Genomic DNA, 21,824 nt, shown 5'->3' with positions numbered 1-21,824 from the left:
CACAGTGTTAGAAGTACTACTTAGAGAAGACTGGTGATTTACTTGATTTCATCACAGTCTGTAGATAGATGGAATTGCTAAATGTATTCACACATTGACAGATACAGCTTGTTTTTCTCCTCTTTATTCTCTGTGCTGTCATCCTTCATTCCTAGTCTGCCAGTATCACAAAGGACAAGAAGTATGTTTTGTTGAGGTACGCTGTCTGACTGTGTATAAAGACAATAGGTTTGTTACTGGGGTTATGAGACTTGGTAGAATTGGTCTGTTACTGGGGTTATGAGACTTGGTAGATTTGGTCTGTTACTGGGGTTATGAGACTTGTTACAATAGGTCTGTTACTGGGGTTATGAGACTTGTTACAATAGGTCTGTTACTGAGGTTATGAGACTTGTTACAATAGGTCTGTTACTGGGGTTATGAGACTTGTTACAATAGGTCTGTTACTGGGGTTATGAGACTTGGTAGAATAGGTATGTTACTGGGGTTATGAGACTTGTTACAATAGGTCTGTTACTGGGGTTATGAGACTTGTTACAATAGGTCTGTTACTGGGGTTATGAGACTTGTTACAATAGGTCTGTTACTGGGGTTATGAGACTTGTTACAATAGGTCTGTTACTGGGGTTATGAGACTTGTTACAATAGGTCTGTTACTGGGGTTATGAGACTTGTTACAATAGGTCTGTTACTGGGGTTATGAGACTTGTTACAATAGGTCTGTTACTGGGGTTATGAGACTTGGTAGAATTGGTCTGTTACTGGGGTTATGAGACTTGTTACAATAGGTCTGTTACTGGGGTTATGTAAGAGTGTCTGGTGAACAGGTCTGTAGGGTACAGTTACCTCTGGAGAGAGATTTTGTGTGTCTGTACATTCATGCTTTGTATGTATGTGTGTGTGCTTGCTTGCGCGCCTCCATGCGTGCTGACGTGTGTGTGTGTGTGTGTGTGTGTGTGTGTGTGTGTGTGTGTGTGTGTGTGTGTGTGTCTGTAGTGGGAAGAGAGAAGGACAGAAATGTCTGCACAGCCACTCCAAGACCAGGGTTGGTGACCGCTGTATAGACTTATCACATAGTTTAACCTCATGTATTGTTCAAACATGGCGAGAGAGAATCATCTGGACCCCTTGTGGAGGCAGACACTTTACAGCACTACTGTAAATGGAGAGGCTTACAGGCAGGGTGTGCAGGCTTTTGTTCCAGCCCAGCACTAACATACCTGATTCACTTACTGAATGGGAGAAAGACTAGGCACTATAGAGCTGTGGTCACCTAACCCCGTTGTTGGACAAGCTACAGTACGAGGTGTGCAGGCTTTTGTTCCAGCCCAGCAAGAATACTTGAACAGGTTCCAGGAACAGAAAAGGGTTGGTGACTACTGGTGTTGAGTTTCTCCCTTGCTGTTCAGAATGTTACGCTTCAGGCTCATCTGGGTGGCTCCTGTTCAGTAGAGAGAAAACGTTTGAAAATGGGAAGGTGCTTACCTGAACTCGTCCAATCAGAACACAGATATTCCTATTGCGTTGTGAAATGTTCCGCTACGGTGGGCCCTACTGAACCAAACCCTTCTGTTCCCTGGCCCTGAGGCCTTCTGAGGGATCTCTCCATCTGGATGTACTTGTTGACAGAAGCCTTTGCTGCAGCTCCATGTTTGGCCCAGGCCCAGCTCACTTTCTAAGAAGGAACATTTCTTCTAAATGTCACCCACAATATGAGTCAGATAGATATATTTCTCAATTAAAGTGGTATTAAAGAGGAATAGACTGCACTTGGGCTTAACTTTGTCCAGGCACGCAGGCAGACAGAGACGGACAGACAGAGACGGACAGACAGAGACGGACAGGCAGACAGTAGGGTATATTGAACAGGATTAGTGCGTCTGGACAACGGTCTATAAAAAGCTGTTTCAACACAGACAGTGAGCTCTGCTTCCTCTGAGTGATTGGTCTAGAGAAAGCATCTTATTGCTGTGACCTCTGAGTGATTGGTCGAGAGAAAGCATCTTATTGCTGTGACCTCTGAGTGATTGGTCTAGAGAAAGCATCTTATTGCTGTGACCTCAGTGATTGGTCTAGAGAAAGCATCTTATTGCTGTGACCTCAGTGATTGGTCTAGAGAAAGCATCTTATTGCTGTGACCTCTGAGTGATTGGTCGAGAGAAAGCATCTTATTGCTGTGACCTCAGTGATTGGTCTAGAGAAAGCATCTTATTGCTGTGACCTCAGAGACAATAGTGCAGCGATCATCAGCTAGATTCATGATGAGTTCTTCTTGAGCGGATGGTCAATTTGTAGACCAAAAAATAAAATCACCTGAGGGCCAAATGTGGCCCGCTGGCCGCCGGTTGGGGAACCCTGCAATAAGGCATAGCATTACTGATACATCGAAATTCTCTCTGCATTGACCATATATCAGTCTGTACTGTGTGTGTGTGTGTGGTGTGTGTGTGTGTGTGTGTGTGTGTGTGTGTGTGTGTGTGTGTGTGTGTGTGTGTGTGTGTGTGTGTGTGTGTGTGTGTGTGTGTGTGTGTGTGTGTGTGTGTGTGTGTGTGTGTGTGTGTGTGTGTGTGTGCGTGTTCCTGTTTGTGATATGCTAGGGCGTGGTGTAGATTTTAGGGTGTGTGTCTCATCAGCACAGTTCTGGAGGGATCATGTTCCTCTCATAGTGTTTTTGGTGAAATACCATTATCTACATGACTTACTGTAGCTCCAGCTGCCCATGGTTTTAACTCAACTGCTACAATAGTCCTGCTTTGTCTCTCATTTGGTATTCTACCATAATAGTATATTATTTATTGTAGTTTTAGGTTTATAGTGCTGTGTTTTACCCTAAAAGTATATTATTATAAACTATTCATGGAGGTAACGGATGTTTATACAGGACATTTGGGTCTGGTTTTAGTTTAGAAGGAAATGATGGTCATTGAAGGTCCTGTCTCCACCCTGTTTTCTGTGTGTGTGTGTGTGTGTGTGTGTGTGTGTGTACTTCAAGAAGAGAAAAAGGTGAATCCCTCACTGAAGTTGTCTGTTCTATTAATCCTGTGGGAGGTGTGTGTGTGTGTGTTTCCACAGAGCAGTTCTGAGACGCAGAGTAACTTCTGCTTTCATAGTTCCGCTGAGCCCATAAACTCTCTCATAACCAGCAGGCTTGGACGCTACACTGTGTGTGTGTGTACTACAGCGTAGACAGCTACTGAACAAGGTTCTGTTAATATTCCCTGTGCTGGAGGTGAAAGAGGTGCTGGCTAGCGGAGTAGAACAGAGGTTCTAGTGTATCTAGACCAACATGTCTTAGATTCTATAGACTGAGAGGTTCTACTGTATCTAGAACCAACATGTCTTAGATTCTACAGACTGAGAGGTTCTACTGTATCTAGACCAACATGTCTTAGATTCTATAGACTAAGAGGTTCTACTGTATCTAGAACCAACATGTCTTAGAATCTTTAGACTGAGAGGTTCTACTGTATCTAGACCAACATGTCTTAGAATCTATAGACTGAGAGGTTCTACTGTATCTAGAACCAACATGTCTTAGATTCTATAGACTGAGAGGTTCTACTGTATCTAGAACCAACATGTCTTAGAATCTATACACTGAGAGGTTCTACTGTATCTAGACCAACATGTCTTAGATTCTATAGACTGAGAGGTTCTACTGTATCTAGAACCAACATGTCTTAGAATCTTTAGACTGAGAGGTTCTACTGTATCTAGACCAACATGTCTTAGAATCTATAGACTGAGAGGTTCTACTGTATCTAGAACCAACATGTCTTAGATTCTATAGACTGAGAGGTTCTACTGTATCTAGACCAACATGTCTTAGAATCTATACACTGAGAGGTTCTACTGTATCTAGACCAACATGACTTAGATTCTATAGACTGAGAGGTTCTACTGTATCTAGAACCAACATGTCTTAGAATATATAGACTGAGAGGTTCTACTGTATCTAGATCAACATGTCTTAGAATCTATAGACTGAGAGGTTCTACTGTATCTAGACCAACATGTCTTAGAATCTATAGACTGAGAGGTTCTACTGTATCTAGATCAACATGTCTTAGAATCTATAGACTGAGAGGTTCTACTGTATCTAGAACCAACATGTCTTAGAATCTATAGACTGAGAGGTTCTACTGTATCTAGATCAACATGTCTTAGAATCTATAGACTGAGAGGTTCTACTGTATCTAGACCAACATGTCTTAGAATCTATAGACTGAGAGGTTCTACTGTATCTAGATCAACATGTCTTAGAATCTATAGACTGAGAGGTTCTACTGTATCTAGACCAACATGTCTTAGAATCTATAGACTGAGAGGTTCTACTGTATCTAGATCAACATGTCTTAGAATCTATAGACTGAGAGGTTCTACTGTATCTAGAACCAACATGTCTTAGAATCTATAGACTGAGAGGTTCTACTGTATCTAGATCAACATGTCTTAGAATCTATAGACTGAGAGGTTCTACTGTATCTAGAACCAACATGTCTTAGAATCTATAGACTGAGAGGTTCTACTGTATCTAGATCAACATGTCTTAGAATCTATAGACTGAGAGGTTCTACTGTATCTAGACCAACATGTCTTAGAATCTATAGACTGAGAGGTTCTACTGTATCTAGAACCAACATGTCTTAGAATCTATAGACTGAGAGGATCTACTGTATCTAGACCAACATGTCTTAGAATCTATAGACTGAGAGGTTCTACTGTATCTAGACCAACAGGTCTTAGAATATATAGACTGAGAGGTTCTACTGTATCTAGATCAACATGTCTTAGAATCTATAGACTGAGAGGTTCTACTGTATCTAGACCAACATGTCTTAGAATCTATAGACTGAGAGGTTCTACTGTATCTAGATCAACATGTCTTAGAATCTATTGACTGAGAGGATCTATCTCTTCTAGACCAACATGTCTTAGAATCTTTAGACCAAGAGGTTCTACTGTATCTAGAACCAACATGTCTTAGAATCTATAGACTGAGAGGTTCTACTGTATCTAGAGCAACATGTCTTAGAATCTATTGACTGAGAGGATCTATCTCTTCTAGACCAACATGTCTTAGAATCTTTAGACCAAGAGGTTCTACTGTATCTAGAACCAACATGTCTTAGAATCTATAGACTGAGAGGTTCTACTGTATCTAGACCAACATGTCTTAGAATCTATAGACTGAGAGGTTCTACTGTATCTAGAACCAACATGTCTTAGAATCTATAGACTGAGGTTCTAAGACATGTTGGTTCTAGATACAGTAGAACCTCTGTCTATAGATTGTGGGGGAGTGTGTGTGTTTGTGATCCCCCAGATAAAACATCACGTCAGTTTTGAACAGAGGAATGTACGTGTTGTCAATACCCCTTTAGTGGATCATCACACACACACACACACACACACACACACACACACACACACACACACACACACACACACACACACACACACACACACACACACACACACACACACACACACACACACACACACACACACACACACACTAACCCTTATCTTCTCTCTCCTTCTTCTCTCTCTGCAGGACTAACAGGACCAGCTGCCCTGTGGCATTGTGGGACTGAGAACACCAATATTGATGAGGGGCCAGTTTAGTCCCAACCTCCCCTCTATGTCTGCAGGTCCAGTTCTGACAAGAGGATACTCACTATGACTAATGGAAGCCTCTCTCTGCGTTCGGTCTCTCTGTATACAACTCTTCCTTTGAGATAGATGGAATAAAAACTCTTATACAAATCTATGTTACGTCATTTCTTAGTCTGTGTGTCATGTCTTCTTGTATCTACAAATCATTTTTACAAACAGGGTCACTATTTTAGCCTAGTGTTGATTTTGGGTCGGGGTGGCAGGTAGCCTAGCGGCTTAGAGCATTGGGCCAGTAACTGAAAGGTCGCTGGTTTGAGTCCCTGAGTTGACTTGGTGTCTGTCTATTCGCCCTTCAACAACACACCTAACCCTAATTACTCCTGTAATCTCTCTGGATAAGAGCGTCTGCTAAATTACTAACCTGTAAATGGAATGGATCTGCTGTATCCTATTCCACTATGGTTAAAACAACAGACAAAAAACTAATTAGCAACTATAGGCTCCAATGTCTAATAGGAACACAGAGACTGGGATTTAATCAAATCTGCTTTAGAAATGTTTCTGCAAGTTCTTTGTTCAAAATATACTTCAATAGGGTTTCCCAAAATTCCCAGGTTTTACAGAAATCCTAGTTGGAACATCACAGAATCAGCAGAAAACCCAGAATCCTCCAACCAGGATTTCTGGAAACCTTAACTGGAATTTTGCCACCCTACTTAAACACATCTGTACATCTACCTGAAAGAAGTCGACCAGTAATAGGTTTAATTACAGTTATTTGAATACCCATAATAACGGTTTTAATTTTTTTTAGCCTTTGTAAAAACAGGTACTGCGTCAATACAATGCAAGAAACAGCCAATTTAATTGGGCCCAACATTTAGTCTGTGATACATGTCCTCATACAGTAGCGTTTTCCCTCCTTGTTACGTAAGTGTTTTATATAACTAGTGTAAAACCAGTGAGATATAACTGTTATTATCCCAAAGGCTATGCTACCTTAGTCGCTGTGCTAGTCTTTGATCCTGAGAGATGGGAGATATAGGAGAAAACTTCTCTCCTCCAACTCTTTGAAGATGAGTCTAAAACACCAACGTTTTCAAATCCTCAAAAGCCTTGACTGTAAAGAGCATGGCACCATGGAATGTTATACGCCAGTCGTGTGTGTGTGTGTGTGTGTGCACATGTTACGATGCCAAGCCTTCGTTTAACACTATTTGTCTTCTATCTGTTCTTATTGCAGGTGCCTTTGGCCTCATCCCCCTGTGAGCCCCTGCTAACCCATATTAAGCCCTACGAAGTGCACACTCTGAAGTGCACACTCTGGAGAAAACTTATCTTCTGCCAGTAATCCATACTTCTCATTGAGAGATGAAGATGTGTGTCCCACTACTGATGGCTGTGCTGCCTATCATACAGGCAGGTCAGTACTGCAGCTATTACAGCTCTTATGAATGTTATGACTGTGTTATGACAGGTATTGGAGAGGTATTAGGGGTTTACGACAGGTCAGTACTGCAGCTATTACAGCTCTTATGAATGTTATGACTGTGTTATGACAGGTATTGGAGAGGTATTAGGGGTTTACGACAGGTCAGTACTGCAGCTATTACAGCTCTTATGAATGTTATGACTGTGTTATGACAGGTATTGAAGAGGTATTAGTGGTTTACGACAGGTCAGTACTGCAGCTATTACAGCTCTTATGAATGTTATGACTGTGTTATGACAGGTATTGGAGAGGTATTATGGGTTTACGACAGGTCAGTACTGCAGCTATTACAGCTCTTATGAATGTTATGACTGTGTTATGACAGGTATTGGAGAGGTATTAGGGGTTTACGACAGGTCAGTACTGCAGCTATTACAGCTCTTATGAATGTTATGACTGTGTTGTGACAGGTATTGGAGAGGTGTTAGGGGTTTACGACAGGTCAGTACTGCAGATATTACAGATCTTATGAATGTTATGACTGTGTAATGACAGGTATTAGGGGTTTAGGACAGGTCATTCAGCTGTTATTACAGGTATGAGACTATGATCTGAAATCTAGAATACCGCCCCACCTCCACCATGCAGTTTCTGTAGCGGAACATGGCCCTGGTAGAGGGTAGAGTTTTCTGTAGCGGAACATGGCCCTGGTAGAGGGTAGAGTTTTCTGTAGTGAAACATGGCCCTGGTAGAGGGTAGAGTTTTCTGTAGTGAAACATGGCCCTGGTAGAGGGTAGAGTTTTCTGTAGTGGAACATGGCCCTGGTAGAGGGTAGAGTTTTCTGTAGTGGAACATAGCCCTGGTAGAGGGTAGAGTTTTCTGTAGCGGAACATGGCCCTGGTAGAGGGTAGAGTTTTCTGTAGTGGAACATGGCCCTGGTAGAGGGTAGAGTTTTCTGTAGTGGAACATGGCCCTGGTAGAGGGTAGAGTTTTCTGTAGTGGAACATGGCCCTGGTAGAGGGTAGAGTTTTCTGTAGTGGAACATAGCTCTGGTAGAGGGTAGAGTTTTCTGTAGTGAAACATGGTCCTGGTAGAGGGTAGAGTTTTCTGTAGTGGAACATGGCCCTGGTAGAGGGTAGAGTTTTCTGTAGTGGAACATGGCCCTGGTAGAGGGTAGAATTTTCTGTAGTGGAACATATCCTTGGTAGAGGGTAGAGTTTTCTGTAGTGGAACATGGCCCTGGTAGAGGGTAGAGTTTTCTGTAGTGGAACATGGCCCTGGTAGAGGGTAGAGTTTTCTGTAGTGGAACATGGCCCTGGTAGAGGGTAGAGTTTTCTGTAGTGGAACATGGCCCTGGTAGAGGGTAGAGTTTTCTGTAGCGGAACATGGTCCTGGTAGAGGGTAGAGTTTTCTGTAGTGGAACATGGCCCTGACTAGCTGCAGAACGACAATTTTTAGGTATTTGACCTTTTAGTTGAATAGGATGGAGAGTGAGAGGGATGAAGGAGGATAAATGGATGGTGAGAGATGAATGGAGGAAGAGAAATGAAGGGAGAGAGAGTATGGAGGGAGAGAGATGAATGGAGGAAGAGAGATGAAGGGACAGAGAGTATGGAGGGAGAGAGATGAATGGAGGAAGAGAGATGAAGGGACAGGGAGTATGGAGGGAGAGAGATGAAGGGAGAGAGAGTATGGAGGGAGGCAGAGTAATAGAAGGAGAAGGTAGGAGGTAGAGGGAGAACGATGGAGGGGGTGAAATTGAAGGAGAGAGAGCGAGAGGAGGGAGATGGAAAGAGCGAGGGAGGGATGGGGAGGGTTTGGAAGAGAGGTAAGGAGAAGGAAAGTGGGAGTGGTATGGAGGGAGGGAGTGAGAAGGAGGAAGTAGGTCAGTCTGAGCGATTGAAGGTATAACTGTGTCTGCCACGTGTGAGGAAAGGAGAGTGTATCTCCCTCTCCACCTTCTCCCTCTGTGTCTGGGTGGGTGTGTGTGTCTGGGTGGGTGTGTGTGTTTGGGTGTGTGTGTGTGTGTGTCTGTGTGCGGCAGGGCAGCCTCTAAAGCCATGGCTAGACTCCAATGGCTCAGGTTTTCATATTAACAGACACATAACAAATATTTCTAGTTACATTTCCTTCCTTCTCTCTCTCTCTCTCTCTCTCTCTCAGTTAAATGTTCAATTAAATTCAAGGGTCTTTATTGGCATGGGAAACATTGCTTTGGCAATGTTTCTCTCTCACTCGCTCTCTCTCTCTCTCTCTCTCTCTCGCTCTCTCTCTGCTGTTTCCTACCATAGTGTTTTTGTTTTTGACAGTAAGCTACTCTGTATATTCACGAACATGAAGGCCTAGCTTCGGTTGCCAGGTAATTTTTTTTCCCGGTTGCCAGATTGGGATGTAATCCAAGTTACCCTTTAAAGGGCAGAAAAGTAACATGAGCAGTAGGAGGGAGGCATGTGTGTTTATGCTGCTGTTTTTGTTGGTTGTAAATACACTCACACGCACGCACGCACGCACACACACACACACACACACACACACACACACACACACACACACACATGCGCAACATTTGTGGGGTGTTGTTTACAGTATGCTTTCTGGGGTGTTTTGTTGTTGTTTACAGTATGCTTTTTGGGGTGTTTTGTTGTTGTTTACAGTATGCTTTGTGGGGTGTTGTTTACAGTATGCTTTGTGGGGTGTTGTTGTTGTTTACAGTATGCTTTGTGGGGTGTTGTTGTTGTTTACAGTATGCTTTGTGGGGTGTTGTTGTTTACAGTATGCTTTGTGGGGTGTTGTTGTTGTTGTTTACAGTATGCTTTGTGGGGTGTTGTTGTTGTTGTTTACAGTATGCTTTGTGGGGTGTTGTTTTGTTGTTGTTTACAGTATGCTTTGTGGGGTGTTGTTTTGTTGTTGTTTACAGTATGCTTTGTGGGGTGTTGTTGTTGTTTACAGTATGCTTTGTGGGTTGTTGTTTTGTTGTTTACAGTATGCTTTGTGGGGTGTTTTGTTGTTGTTTACAGTATGCTTTTTGGGGTGTTTTGTTGTTGTTTACAGTATGCTTTTTGGGGTGTTTTGTTGTTGTTTACAGTATGCTTTTTGGGGTGTTTTGTTGTTGTTTACGGTATGCTTTTGGGGGTGTTGTTTTGTTGTTTACAGTATGCTTTGTGGGGTGTTGTTGTTTACAGTATGCACCACTCGGGAGCCCACTCTTGACGGAAACCGTCCTAATTGGAAATAAACTTCATTATGTTGTCATCCAGAGGCACATTTGTTTATTTTCCAAGCTATAACACACAATATTTTACAAGTGCTTTGTGTTTTCATGTTTGGCCATGGAAAATCAAGTATAATTTTATCTTGATACTGGTATCGGGATCACACACACACACTGTAACGATTGTTCTCCTCCTCGTCTGAGGAGGAGCAGGGATCGGACCAAAATGCAGCTTGTGTGGAATACATAATGAATTTATTTAAACAAGACGAACACGAAGCACACTTGATAAATTACAAAATAACAAAAACGAAGTAGACCGACCTGGACATGAGAACTTACATAACACGAAGAACGCACGAACAGGAACAGACTAAACAAACGAAACAGTCCTGTGTGGTACATACACAGACATGGAAGACAATCACCCACAAACAAACGGTGTGAACAGCCTACCTTAATATGGTTCTCAATCAGAGGAAACGTCAAACACCTGCCCCTGATTGAGAACCATATAAGGCTAATTAACAAATGAACCTACACAAGAAACAAATAACAGACTGCCCACCCAGCTCACGTCCTGACCAACTAAACAAAGCTAAACAAAGGAAAATAAGGTCAGGAACGTGACAGTACCCCCCCCCCCCCCCCCCAAGATGCGGACTCTGGCCGCACGCTTCCGTAGCCTCCTCCCAATGGCCACCCTCCAAATTAACCCACCTGGATTAAGGGACAGCACCGGACTAAGGGGCAACACCGGGATGAGGGGCAGCACCGGACTAAGGGGCAACACCGGGATGAGGGGTAGCACCGGGATGAGGGGTAGCACCGGACTGAGGGGCAGCACCGGACTGAGGGGCAGCTCCGGACTGAGGGGCAGCTCCGGACTGAGGGGCAGCTCCGGACTGAGGTGCAGCTCCGGACTGTCTAACGACTCTGGCTGGTCATGGCTGGCTGACGGCTCTGGCTGGTCATGGCTGGCTGACGGCTCTGGCTGGTCATGGCTGGCTGACGGCTCTGGCTGGTCATGGCTGGCTGACGGCTCTGGCTGGTCATGGCTGGCTGACGGCTCTGGCTGGTCATGGCTGGCTGACGGCTCTGGCTGGTCATGGCTGGCTGACGGCTCTGGCTGGTCATGTCTGGCGGGCGGCTCTGGCTGCTCCTGTCTGGCGGGCGGCTCTGGCTGCTCCTGTCTGGCGGGCGGCTCTGAAGGCTCAGGACAGACGGGCGGCTCTGAAGGCTCAGGACAGACGGGCGGCTTTGAAGGCTCAGGACAGACGGGCGGCTTTGAAGGCTCAGGACAGACGGGCGGCTTTGAAGGCTCAGGACAGACGGGCGGCTTTGAAGGCTCAGTACAGACGGGCAGCGCAGGCGGCGCTTGGCAGACGGACAGCTCAGACGGCGTTGGGCAGACGGGCAGTTCAGGCGCCGCTGGGCAGACGGCAGACTCTGGCCGGCTGAGGCGCACTGTAGGCCTGGTGCGTGGTGCCGGAACTGGAGGTACCGGGCTAAGGACACGCACCTTAAGGCTAGTGCGGGGAGCAGCAACAGGACGCACAGGACTCTGGAGACGCACAGGAGGCTTGGTGCGTGGTGCCGGAACTGGTGGTACCGGGCTGGAGACACGCACCATAGGGCGAGTGCGTGGAGGAGGAACAGGGCTCTGGAGACACACTGGAAGCCTGGTGCGTGGTGTTGGCACTGGTGGTACTGGGCTGGGGCGGGGAGGTGGCGCCGGATATACCGGACCGTGCAGGCGTACTGGCTCCCTTGAGCACTGAGCCTGCCCAACCTTACCTGGTTGAATGCTCCCCGTAGCCCGACCAGTGCGGGGAGGTGGAATAACCCGCACTGGGCTGTGTTGGCGAACCGGGGACACCATGCGTAAGGCTGGTGCCATGTATGCCGGCCCGAGGAGACGCACTGGAGACCAGACGCGTTGAGCCGGCTTCATGGCACCTGGCTCAATGCCCAATCTAGCCCTGCCAGTGTGGGGAGGTGGAATAACCCGCACCGGGCTAAGCACACGTACAGGAGACACCGTGCTCTTTACCGCAACACGGTGTCTACCCGTACTCTCGCTCTCCACGGTAAGATCGGGAAGTTGGCGCAGGTCTCCTACCTGACTTCGCCACACTACCCTTTAACCCCCCCCCCCAATAAATTTTTGGGCTTGACTCACAGGCTTCCGTGCTAGCCGCGTACCTTCATAACGCCGGTTCCTCTCTCCGGTTGCCTCTGCTCTCCTAGCTGCCTCCAGCTGTTCCCATGGGAGGCGATCCTTTCCAGCCAGGATCTCCTCCCATGTGTAGCAACCCTTGCCGTCCAAAACGTCCTCCCATGTCCATTCCTCCTTCTTGCGCTGCTGCTGCTTTTTCCCACGCTGCTTGATCCTTGGTTGGTGGGTGATTCTGTAACGATTGTTCTCCTCCTCGTCTGAGGAGGAGCAGGGATTGGACCAAAACGCAGCTTGTGTGGAATACATAATGAATTTATTTAAACAAGACGAACACGAAGCACACTTGATAAATTACAAAATAACAAAAACGACGTAGACCGACCTGGACATGAGAACTTACATAACACGAAGAACGCACGAACAGGAACAGACTAAACAAACGAAACAGTCCTGTGTGGTACATACACTGACACGGAAGACAATCACCCACAAACAAACGGTGTGAACAGCCTACCTTAATATGGTTCTCAATCAGAGGAAACGTCAAACACCTGCACCTGATTGAGAACCATATAAGGCTAATTAACAAATGAACCTACACAAGAAACAAATAACATAGACTGCCCACCCAGCTCACGTCCTGACCAACTAAACAAAGGAAAATAAGGTCAGGAACGTGACACACACACACACACACACACACACACACACACACACACACACACACACACACACACACACACACACACACACACACACACACACACACACACACACACACACACACACACACACACACACACACACACAAACACACACAGAATTTTCTATTGAAAACTTGCATCCAGTCCATTTGAAGGCGTTGTTTCTAAATCGTTCCTGGCATTCAAAAGCTCCTAAATATAATGGCCTATGTTTGACCAGAGATGTATGTGGCTATCCCTATGTGGCTCCGCTCAAAAGCAGTGCACTTGTGTATGTGTCTGTCTGTGTGTGTGGCAGTATGTGTGTGGCTGTCTGTCTGTGTGTGTGTGGCAGTATGTGTGTGGCTGTCTGTCTGTGTGTGTGTGGCAGTATGTGTGTGTCATTTGAGACAGAGTTCAGTCAGGGTACACTGTGTTTTTTGATGAAACAGTCTGAAAAGCGCTGAGGTCAGCGTTTCCACATGTCCGCTGCCAGGCACGTCGAGACTTAGCCTCACTTCCTTGGGAATGATCTTTAGTCTACTTAGCATAGGGAAGATCAAAACAATTCCTTTTAATTCCTTTTCTACAAATGTAATTTACCTGCTCATTTTACCAGCCTTGTTCCGCGTAGACACATTCCCTAGTCCCTTGCATTCTAATTTGAAGCACTATGACGCCATACTTGTTTGATCATGTTTCCATATCTGGTATTACTCATCTCATATGTATATACTGTATTCTATACTATTCTACTGTATCTTAGTCACTTTAATAATGTTTCCATATCTGGCATTACTCATCTCATATGTATATACTGTATTCTATACTATTCTACTGTATCTTAGTCACTTTAATAATGTTTACATATCTGGCATTACTCATCTCATATGTATATACTGTATTCTATACTATTCTACTGTATCTTAGTCACTTTAATAATGTTTCCATATCTGGTATTACTCATCTCATATGTATATACTGTATTCTATACTATTCTACTGTATCTTAGTCACTTTAATAATGTTTACATATCTGGCATTACTCATCTCATATGTATATACTGTATTCTATACTATTCTACTGTATCTTAGTCACTTTAATAATGTTTACATATCTGGCATTACTCATCTCATATGTATATACTGTATTCTATAGTATTCTACTGTATCTTAGTCACTTTAATAATGTTTCCATATCTGGCATTACTCATCTCATATGTATATACTGTATTCTATACTATTCTACTGTATCTTAGTCACTTTAATAATGTTTCCATATCTGGCATTACTCATCTCATATGTATATACTGTATTCTATACTATTCTACTGTATCTTAGTCACTTTAATAATGTTTCCATATCTGGCATTACTCATCTCATATGTATATACTGTATTCTATACTATTCTATTGTATCTTAGTCCATTCCGCTCTGACATCGCTCATCCATATATGTATATATTCTTAATTCCGTTCATTACTTAGATGTGTGTGTATTGGGTACAGTATATGTTGTGAAAATGTTAGATATTACTGCACTGTCGGAGATAGAAACACATGTATGTGACCAATAACATCTGCTAAACACGTGTATGTGATCAATAACATCTGCTAAACACGTGTATGTGATCAATAACATCTGCTAAACACGTGTATGTGATCAATAACATCTGCTAACCATGTGTATGTGATCAATAACATCTGCCAAACACGTGTATGTAACCAATAACATCTGCTAAACACGTGTATGTAATCAATAACATCTGCCAAACACGTGTATGTAACCAATAACATCTGCTAAACACATGTATGTGACCAATAACATCTGCTAAACACGTGTATGTGATCAATAACATCTGCTAAACACGTGTATGTGATCAATAACATCTGCTAAACACGTGTATGTGATCAATAACATCTGCTAAACACGTGTATGTAACCAATAACATCTGCTAAACACGTGTATGTAACCAATAACATCTGCTAACCATGTGTATGTGATCAATAACGTCTGCTAAACACGTGTATGTGATCAATAACATCTGCTAAACACGTGTATGTGACCAATAACATCTGCTAAACACGTGTATGTAACCAATAACATCTGCTAAACACGTGTATGTAACCAATAACATCTGCTAACCATGTGTATGTGATCAATAACGTCTGCTAAACACGTGTATGTGACCAATACAATTTGATTTGATTTGGACGCCGTTGACACTCGCTGTCTTCTTTCCTTCACTCATATGCATTCTATTTTCAGCATGAGCTCATTCACGAGCTTTAAAAAAAATGCTTCCCATTTCATTTGAGCTTAAGTCGTTCAAACAAGTTACCAAGTTGTTCGGACGAGATAATTCCAAGTGTCTACTTGTTTTCTTGTTATTGTTGGCCTTGGGCTTCAGGGCTTCCGTAAGTTTGTGTTTTTGCCTGTGTTCATGTTTTATTTGAGTTTGTTTGTGTGGCATACTGTGTGTATGTGTGCGTGCAGATGTCATTGCCCAGTGTAGTGCAACGCCTGTTGCAGATCGCCAGACCACTGTCCTTCACATCATGATCACACAGAGAACAGAGGAAGTAGGAACTCTGAACCTATTGGTTGACCCCAGATACTTCCCTTTACTCTCTCTCTCTCTCTCTCTCTCTCTCTCTCTCTCTCTCTCTCTCTCTCTCTCTCTCTCTCTCTCTCTCTCTCTCTCTCTCTCTCTCTCTCTCTCTCTCTCTCTCTCTCTCTCTCTCTCTATTCAAAGGCTTTTTTTGCCATGGGAAACATATGTTAACATTGCCAAAGCAAGTGAAGTACTGTAGATAATTGTTTATTAACAGTAAACACTACAATCACAAAAGTGCCAAAAGAATAAAGACATTTCACAGACATTTCAAATCTCTCTCTCTTTCTCTCTCCTCTCTGTTCCTCTCTTTCCTCTCTCTCTCTCCCTCTCTCTTTCTCTCTCCTCTCTGTTCCTCTCTTTCCTCTCTCTCTCCCCCTCTCTCTATTTCTCTCTCTCTTTCTCTCTTTCTCTCTCCTCTCTGTTCCTCTCTTTCCTCTCTCTCCCTCTCTCTATTTCTCTCTCTCTCTCTGAACTGTTCTTTCTCTCTCTCTCAACCTCCAGCCTCCCCAGAGCTATTCTACTAGCTGTCTAACCCATTGTTGCTGTAACAGTTAGTTCTTTAGCCAACTCCTTGAGTCAGAAACGACATGAGAATGACAAAGGATTTGGCTAAAGCCCAGACAGATCTAGTTCCAAGACCTAACTCTCAAACTGCTGTGTCCGATGGTTTCTCAGCTGGGTTCTTTCATGGAGAAAACCAGTCGATCGGAACCTATTAATCAATCTGTATTAGCCCAGGGGAAAATCTGGTTGGCCAGCCCGTTTGGTGTCCGTCCAATCAATGACATTGACTGATGAATGAATTATAGGATGTTGGCATAGTGTTTGTTGTTGGAAACTATGGGCCAGATCAGAACATCAGTACTCAGTGAGATCTGTGTGTGTCATGACGTTAACCCTATTGGTCTATCCAACAGTGTGTCCAGACAGGGAGCCCGGCCTGCAGCCATGGACCCCCGGCCACAGTGAAGCCCACCATGTTACCATTGGTTACGGCAGAAAGGTCATCCTCACCTCTTCAGCTACTGTCCACTCCATAGAGATCCTCAACGGAGGTACGTCTGTGTGTGTGTGTCTGCGATCATATTGTTAAACTGTCACCCAAATGTACTTTATCCATCAATTGTGTGTGTGTGTGTAACAGTCTTGCTTCCGTCCCAAACTGGGCTCGAACCAGGGATTCTCTGCACTCATCGACAACAATCACCCTCGACGCATCGTTACCTATCGCTCCACAAAAGCCGCGGCCCTTGCAGAGCAAAGGAAACAACTACTTCAAGGTCTCAGAGCGAGTTACGTCACCGATTGAAATGCCGCTAGTGCACACCGCTAACTAGCTAGCCATTTCACATGGGTTACACTCACCCCCTTTGACCTTCTCCTTCTCCACAGCAACCAGTGATCTGAGTCAACATCATCAATGTAACAGTGTAGCCATTTCACACTGGTTACATGTGTATGTGTGAGTTAGGAACCTGATACTGTGTGTCCTGGTAACCTCTAACACACAGTCAAATCAAAGTCCCCATCTCTCATCCACTTCACTACAGGACTATATAACCTCTGTCAGATGGACGTTATCGTGAAATGCAGCCCTCATAAAGGGTTATTGAGTTTCCCCCCCCCCCCTGTGTGTGTGTGTGTCTGTCTGTGTCTGTGTCTGTGTCTGTGTCTGTGTCTGTGTCTGTGTCTTTGTCTGTGTGTCTGTGTCTGTGTGAGCCACAGCTCAGTGCCATAAAAGGAAGGGAGATGTGATGTTTTTTTATTTATTTTTATTTAACCTTTATTTAACCAGGTAGGCAAATTGAGAACACGTTCTCATTTACAATTGCGACCTGGCCAAGATAAAGCAAAGCAGTTCGACACATACAACAACACATAGTTACACATGGAGTAAAACAAACATATAGTCAATAATACAGTGAAAAAAAAATAAGTCTATATACAATGTGAGCAAGTGAGGTGAGATAAGGGAGGTGAAGGCAAACAAATATATGTATAAATAAATAAAATAAATAAATAAAAATATAAAAGGCCATGGAGGTGAAGTGAATACAACACAGCAAGTAAAATAAAACTAAAAAAAAACCCTGGAATGGTTGGTTTGCAGCGGAAGAAAGTGCAAAGTAGAGACAGAAAATAATGGGGTGCAAAGGAGCAAAATAAATTAATAAAATAAATACAGTAGGTAAAGAGGTAGTTGTTTGGGCTAAATTGTAGATGGGTTATGTACAGGTGCAGTAATCTATGAGCTGCTCTGACAGCTGGTGCTTAAAGCTAGTGAGGGAGATAGGTGTTTCCAATTTCAGAGATTTTTGTAGTTCGTTCCAGTCATTGGCAGCAGAGAACTGGAAGGAGAGGCGTCCAAAGGAAGAATTGGTTTTGGGGGTGACTAGAGAGATATACCTGCTGGAGCGCGTGCTACAGATAGGTGCTGCTATGGTGACCAGCGAGCAGAGATAAGGGGGGACTTTAGATCCAGGTCTTTAGGATTTAAAGTCTTTAGACTTTAGATTCCAGGTCTTGTAGATGACCTGGAACCAGTGGGTTTGGCGACGAGTATGAAGCGAGGGCCAGCCAACGAGAGTGTACAGGTCGCAGTGGTGGGTAGTATATGGGGCTTTGGTGACAAAACGGATGGCACTGTGATAGACTGCATCCAATTTATTGAGTAGGGTTTTGGAGGCTATTTTGTAAATGACATCACCGAAGTCGAGGATTGGTAGGATGGTCAGTTTTACAAGGGTATGTTTGGCAGCATGAGTAAAGGATGCTTTGTTGCGGAATAGGAAGCCAATTCTAGATTTGACTTTGGATTGGAGATGTTTGATGTGAGTCTGGAAGGAGAGTTTACAGTCTAACCAGACACCTAGGTATTTGTAGTTGTCCACATATTCTAAGTCAGAACCGTCCAAAGTAGTGATGTTGGACAGGCGGGCAGGGGCAGGCAGCGATCGGTTGAAGAGCATGCATTTGGTTTTACTTGTATTTAAGAGCAGTTGGAGGCCACGGAAGGAGAGTTGTATGGCATTGAAGCTCGCCTGGAGAGTTGTTAACACAGTGTCAAAAGAAGGGCCAGAAGTATACAGAATAGTGTCGTCTGCGTAGAGGTGGATCAGAGAATCACCAGCAGCAAGAGCGACATCATTGATGTATACAGAGAAGAGAGTCGGTCCAAGAATTGAACCCTGTGGCACCCCCATAGAGACTGCCAGAGGCCCGGACAACAGACCCTCCGATTTGACACACTGAACTCGATCAGAGAAGTAGTTGGTGAACCAGGCGAGGCAATCATTAGAGAAACCAAGGCTGTCGAGTCTGCCAATGAGGATGTGGTGATTGACAGAGTCAAAAGCCTTGGCCAGGTCAATGAATACGGCTGCACAGTATTGTTTCCTATCGATGGCGGTTACGATGTCGTTTATGACCTTGAGCGTGGCTGAGGTGCACCCATGACCAGCTCTGAAACCAGATTGCATAGCGGAGAAGGTGTGGTGGGATTCGAAATGGTCGGTAATCTGTTTGTTGACTTGGCTTTCGAAGACCTTAGAAAGGCAGGGTAGGATAGATATAGGTCTGTAGCAGTTAGGGTCAAGGGTGTCCCCCCCTTTGAAGAGGGGGATAACCGCAGCTGCTTTCCAATCTTTGGGGATCTCGGACGACACGAAAGAGAGGTTGAAGAGGCTAGTAATAGGGGTGGCAACAATTTCAGCAGATAGTTTTAGAAAGAAAGGGTCCAGATTATCTAGCCCGGCTGATTTGTAAGGGTCCAGATTTTGCAGCTCATTTAGGACATCAGCTGACTGTATTTGGGAGAAAGAGAAATGGGGGAAGCTTGGGCGAGTAGCAGAGGGGAGGGCAGTGCTGTTGTCCGGGGTAGGGGCAGCCAGATGGAAAGCATGGCCAGCCGTGGAAAAATGCTTATTGAAATTCTCAATTATAGTGGATTTGTCGGTGGTGACAGTGTTTCCTATCTTCAGAGCGGTTGGAAGCTGGGAGGAGGTGTTCTTATTCTCCATGGACTTTACGGTGTCCCAGAACTTTTTTGAATTTGTGTTGCAGGAAGCAAATTTCTGCTTGAAAAAGCTAGCCTTGGCTGTTCTAACTGCCTGTGTATATTGGTTTCTGGCTTCCCTGAAAAGTTGCATATCACGGGGGCTGTTCGATGCTAATGCAGAACGCCATAGGATGTTTTTCTGTTGGTTAAGGGCAGTCAGGTCAGGAGAGAACCAAGGGCTATATCTGTTCCTGGTTCTAAATTTCTTGAATGGGGCATGCTTATTCAAGATGGTGAGGAAGGCATTTTTAAAAAAAGACCAGGCATCCTCTACTGACGGGATGAGATCGATATCCTTCCAGGATACCCCGGCCAGGTCGATTAGAAAGGCCTGCTCGCTGAAGTGTTTCAGGGAGCGTTTGACAGTGATGAGTGGAGGTCGTTTGACCGCTGACCCATTACGGATACAGGCAATGAGGCAGTGATCGCTGAGATCTTGGTTGAAAACAGCAGAGGTGTATTTGGAGGGCAAGTTTGTTAGGATGATATCTATGAGGGTACCCGAGTTTACGGAATTGGGGTGGTACCTGGTAGGTTCATTGATAATTTGTGTGAGATTGAGGGCATCAAGCTTAGATTGTAGGGTGGCTGGGGTTTTGAGCATGTTCAAATTTAGGTCGCCTAGCAGCACGAACTCTGAAGATAGATGGGGGGCAATCAGTTCACATATAGTGTCCAGAGCACAGCTGGGGGCAGAGGGTGGTCTATAGCAGGCGGCAACGGTGAGAGACTTGTTTTTAGAGAGGTGGATTTTTAAAAGTAGAAGTTCAAATTGTTTGGGAACAGACCTGGATAGTAAGACAGAACTCTGCAGGCAGTCTTTGCAGTAGATTGCAACACCGCCCCCTTTGGCCGTTCTATCTTGTCTGAAAATCTTGTAATTGGGGATGAAAATATCTGAGTTTTTGGTGGTCTTTCTAAGCCAGGATTCAGACACGGCTAAAACATCCGGGTTGGCAGAGTGTGCTAAAGCAGTGAACAAAACAAACTTAGGGAGGAGGCTTCTAATGTTAACATGCATGAAGCCAAGGCTATTACGGTTACAGAAGTCATCAAAAGAGAGCGCCTGGGGAATAGGAGTGGAGCCAGGTACTGCAGGGCCTGGATTCACCTCTACATCACCAGAGGAACAGAGGAGGAGTAGGATAAGGGTACGGCTAAAAGCTATGAGAATTGGTCGCCTAGAGCTACTGGAGCAGAGAGTAAGAGGAGGTTTCTGGGGGCGATAAAATAGTTTAAAGGAATAATGTACAGACAAAGGTATGGTAGGATGTGAATACAGTGGAGGTAGACCTAGGTATTGAGTGATGATGAGAGAGATATTGTCTCTAGAAACATCATTGAAACCAGGTGATGTCATCGCATATGTGGGTGGTGGAACTGAGAGGTTGGATATGGTATAGTGAACAGGGCTAGAATCTCTACAGTGAAATAAGCCAATAAACATTAACCAGAACAGCAATGGACAAGGCATATTTACATTAAGGAGAGGCATGCTTAATCGGGTGATCAATAAGGGTCCAGTGAGTAGAGGTTGGTTGGGGTCGTGGCGATCCAGACAGCTGGCCGGGTATGTGGCTCTCGGTAGCAGCATGGGATGGAGGTCTGTTTGTAGATACCTCGTGCGTTTCCGTCGGTAAGTTAGTGGGGTTCCGTGTAGTGGGGTTCCGTGTGGAAGAGGGGATCAATCCAAATTGGCAGAATAGATATAGTGACCCAAGGAGAAAAAAAATAAAAAATAAATAAAAATAAAAATAAATAATAGTTGTCCGGTATGCTTATTCAGGTAGCAGCCGATAAGACAGCTAACGATTAGCGGGCCTCAGGTGAGCGTTCAGGTAACGTCGGGACGGAGGTGCCAGTTGGATAAATCCCTCGGGCAGATAACGTCGGCAGTCAGACGTGAAGGCCCGGTGGGGTTCCGTATCTGCAGCAGCAACAAAAGAAACGTGTCCGGATGGTGATGGAACTCCTCAGCTGGCTAGCTCCAGGATGATTTGAGTATGCTCCGGGGTCGACGTAAGCCA

General features: G+C 44.5%; 1 protein-coding gene across 3 annotated transcripts in view; it reads left to right on the top strand.

The window, feature by feature from the left end:
- The window catches only part of LOC139575666 (cell migration-inducing and hyaluronan-binding protein-like), a 167,083-nt gene that overhangs the window by 56,242 nt on the left and 89,017 nt on the right, over nucleotides 1-21,824 (top strand). For all 3 annotated transcript variants that reach the window (XM_071400857.1, XM_071400858.1, XM_071400859.1), the window contains exons 2-3: nucleotides 6,863-7,042; nucleotides 16,658-16,795. In XM_071400857.1, the coding sequence (XP_071256958.1) occupies nucleotides 6,991-7,042; nucleotides 16,658-16,795 (190 nt within the window). In that variant the 5' untranslated portion in view covers nucleotides 6,863-6,990. The remainder of the gene's footprint in view (nucleotides 1-6,862; nucleotides 7,043-16,657; nucleotides 16,796-21,824) is intronic.

This window comes from Salvelinus alpinus, chromosome 5, assembly GCF_045679555.1.
Source record: "Salvelinus alpinus chromosome 5, SLU_Salpinus.1, whole genome shotgun sequence".
Classification (NCBI taxonomy): Eukaryota; Metazoa; Chordata; class Actinopteri; order Salmoniformes; family Salmonidae; genus Salvelinus; species Salvelinus alpinus.
This window is presented reverse-complemented; position numbering and strand designations above follow the sequence as displayed.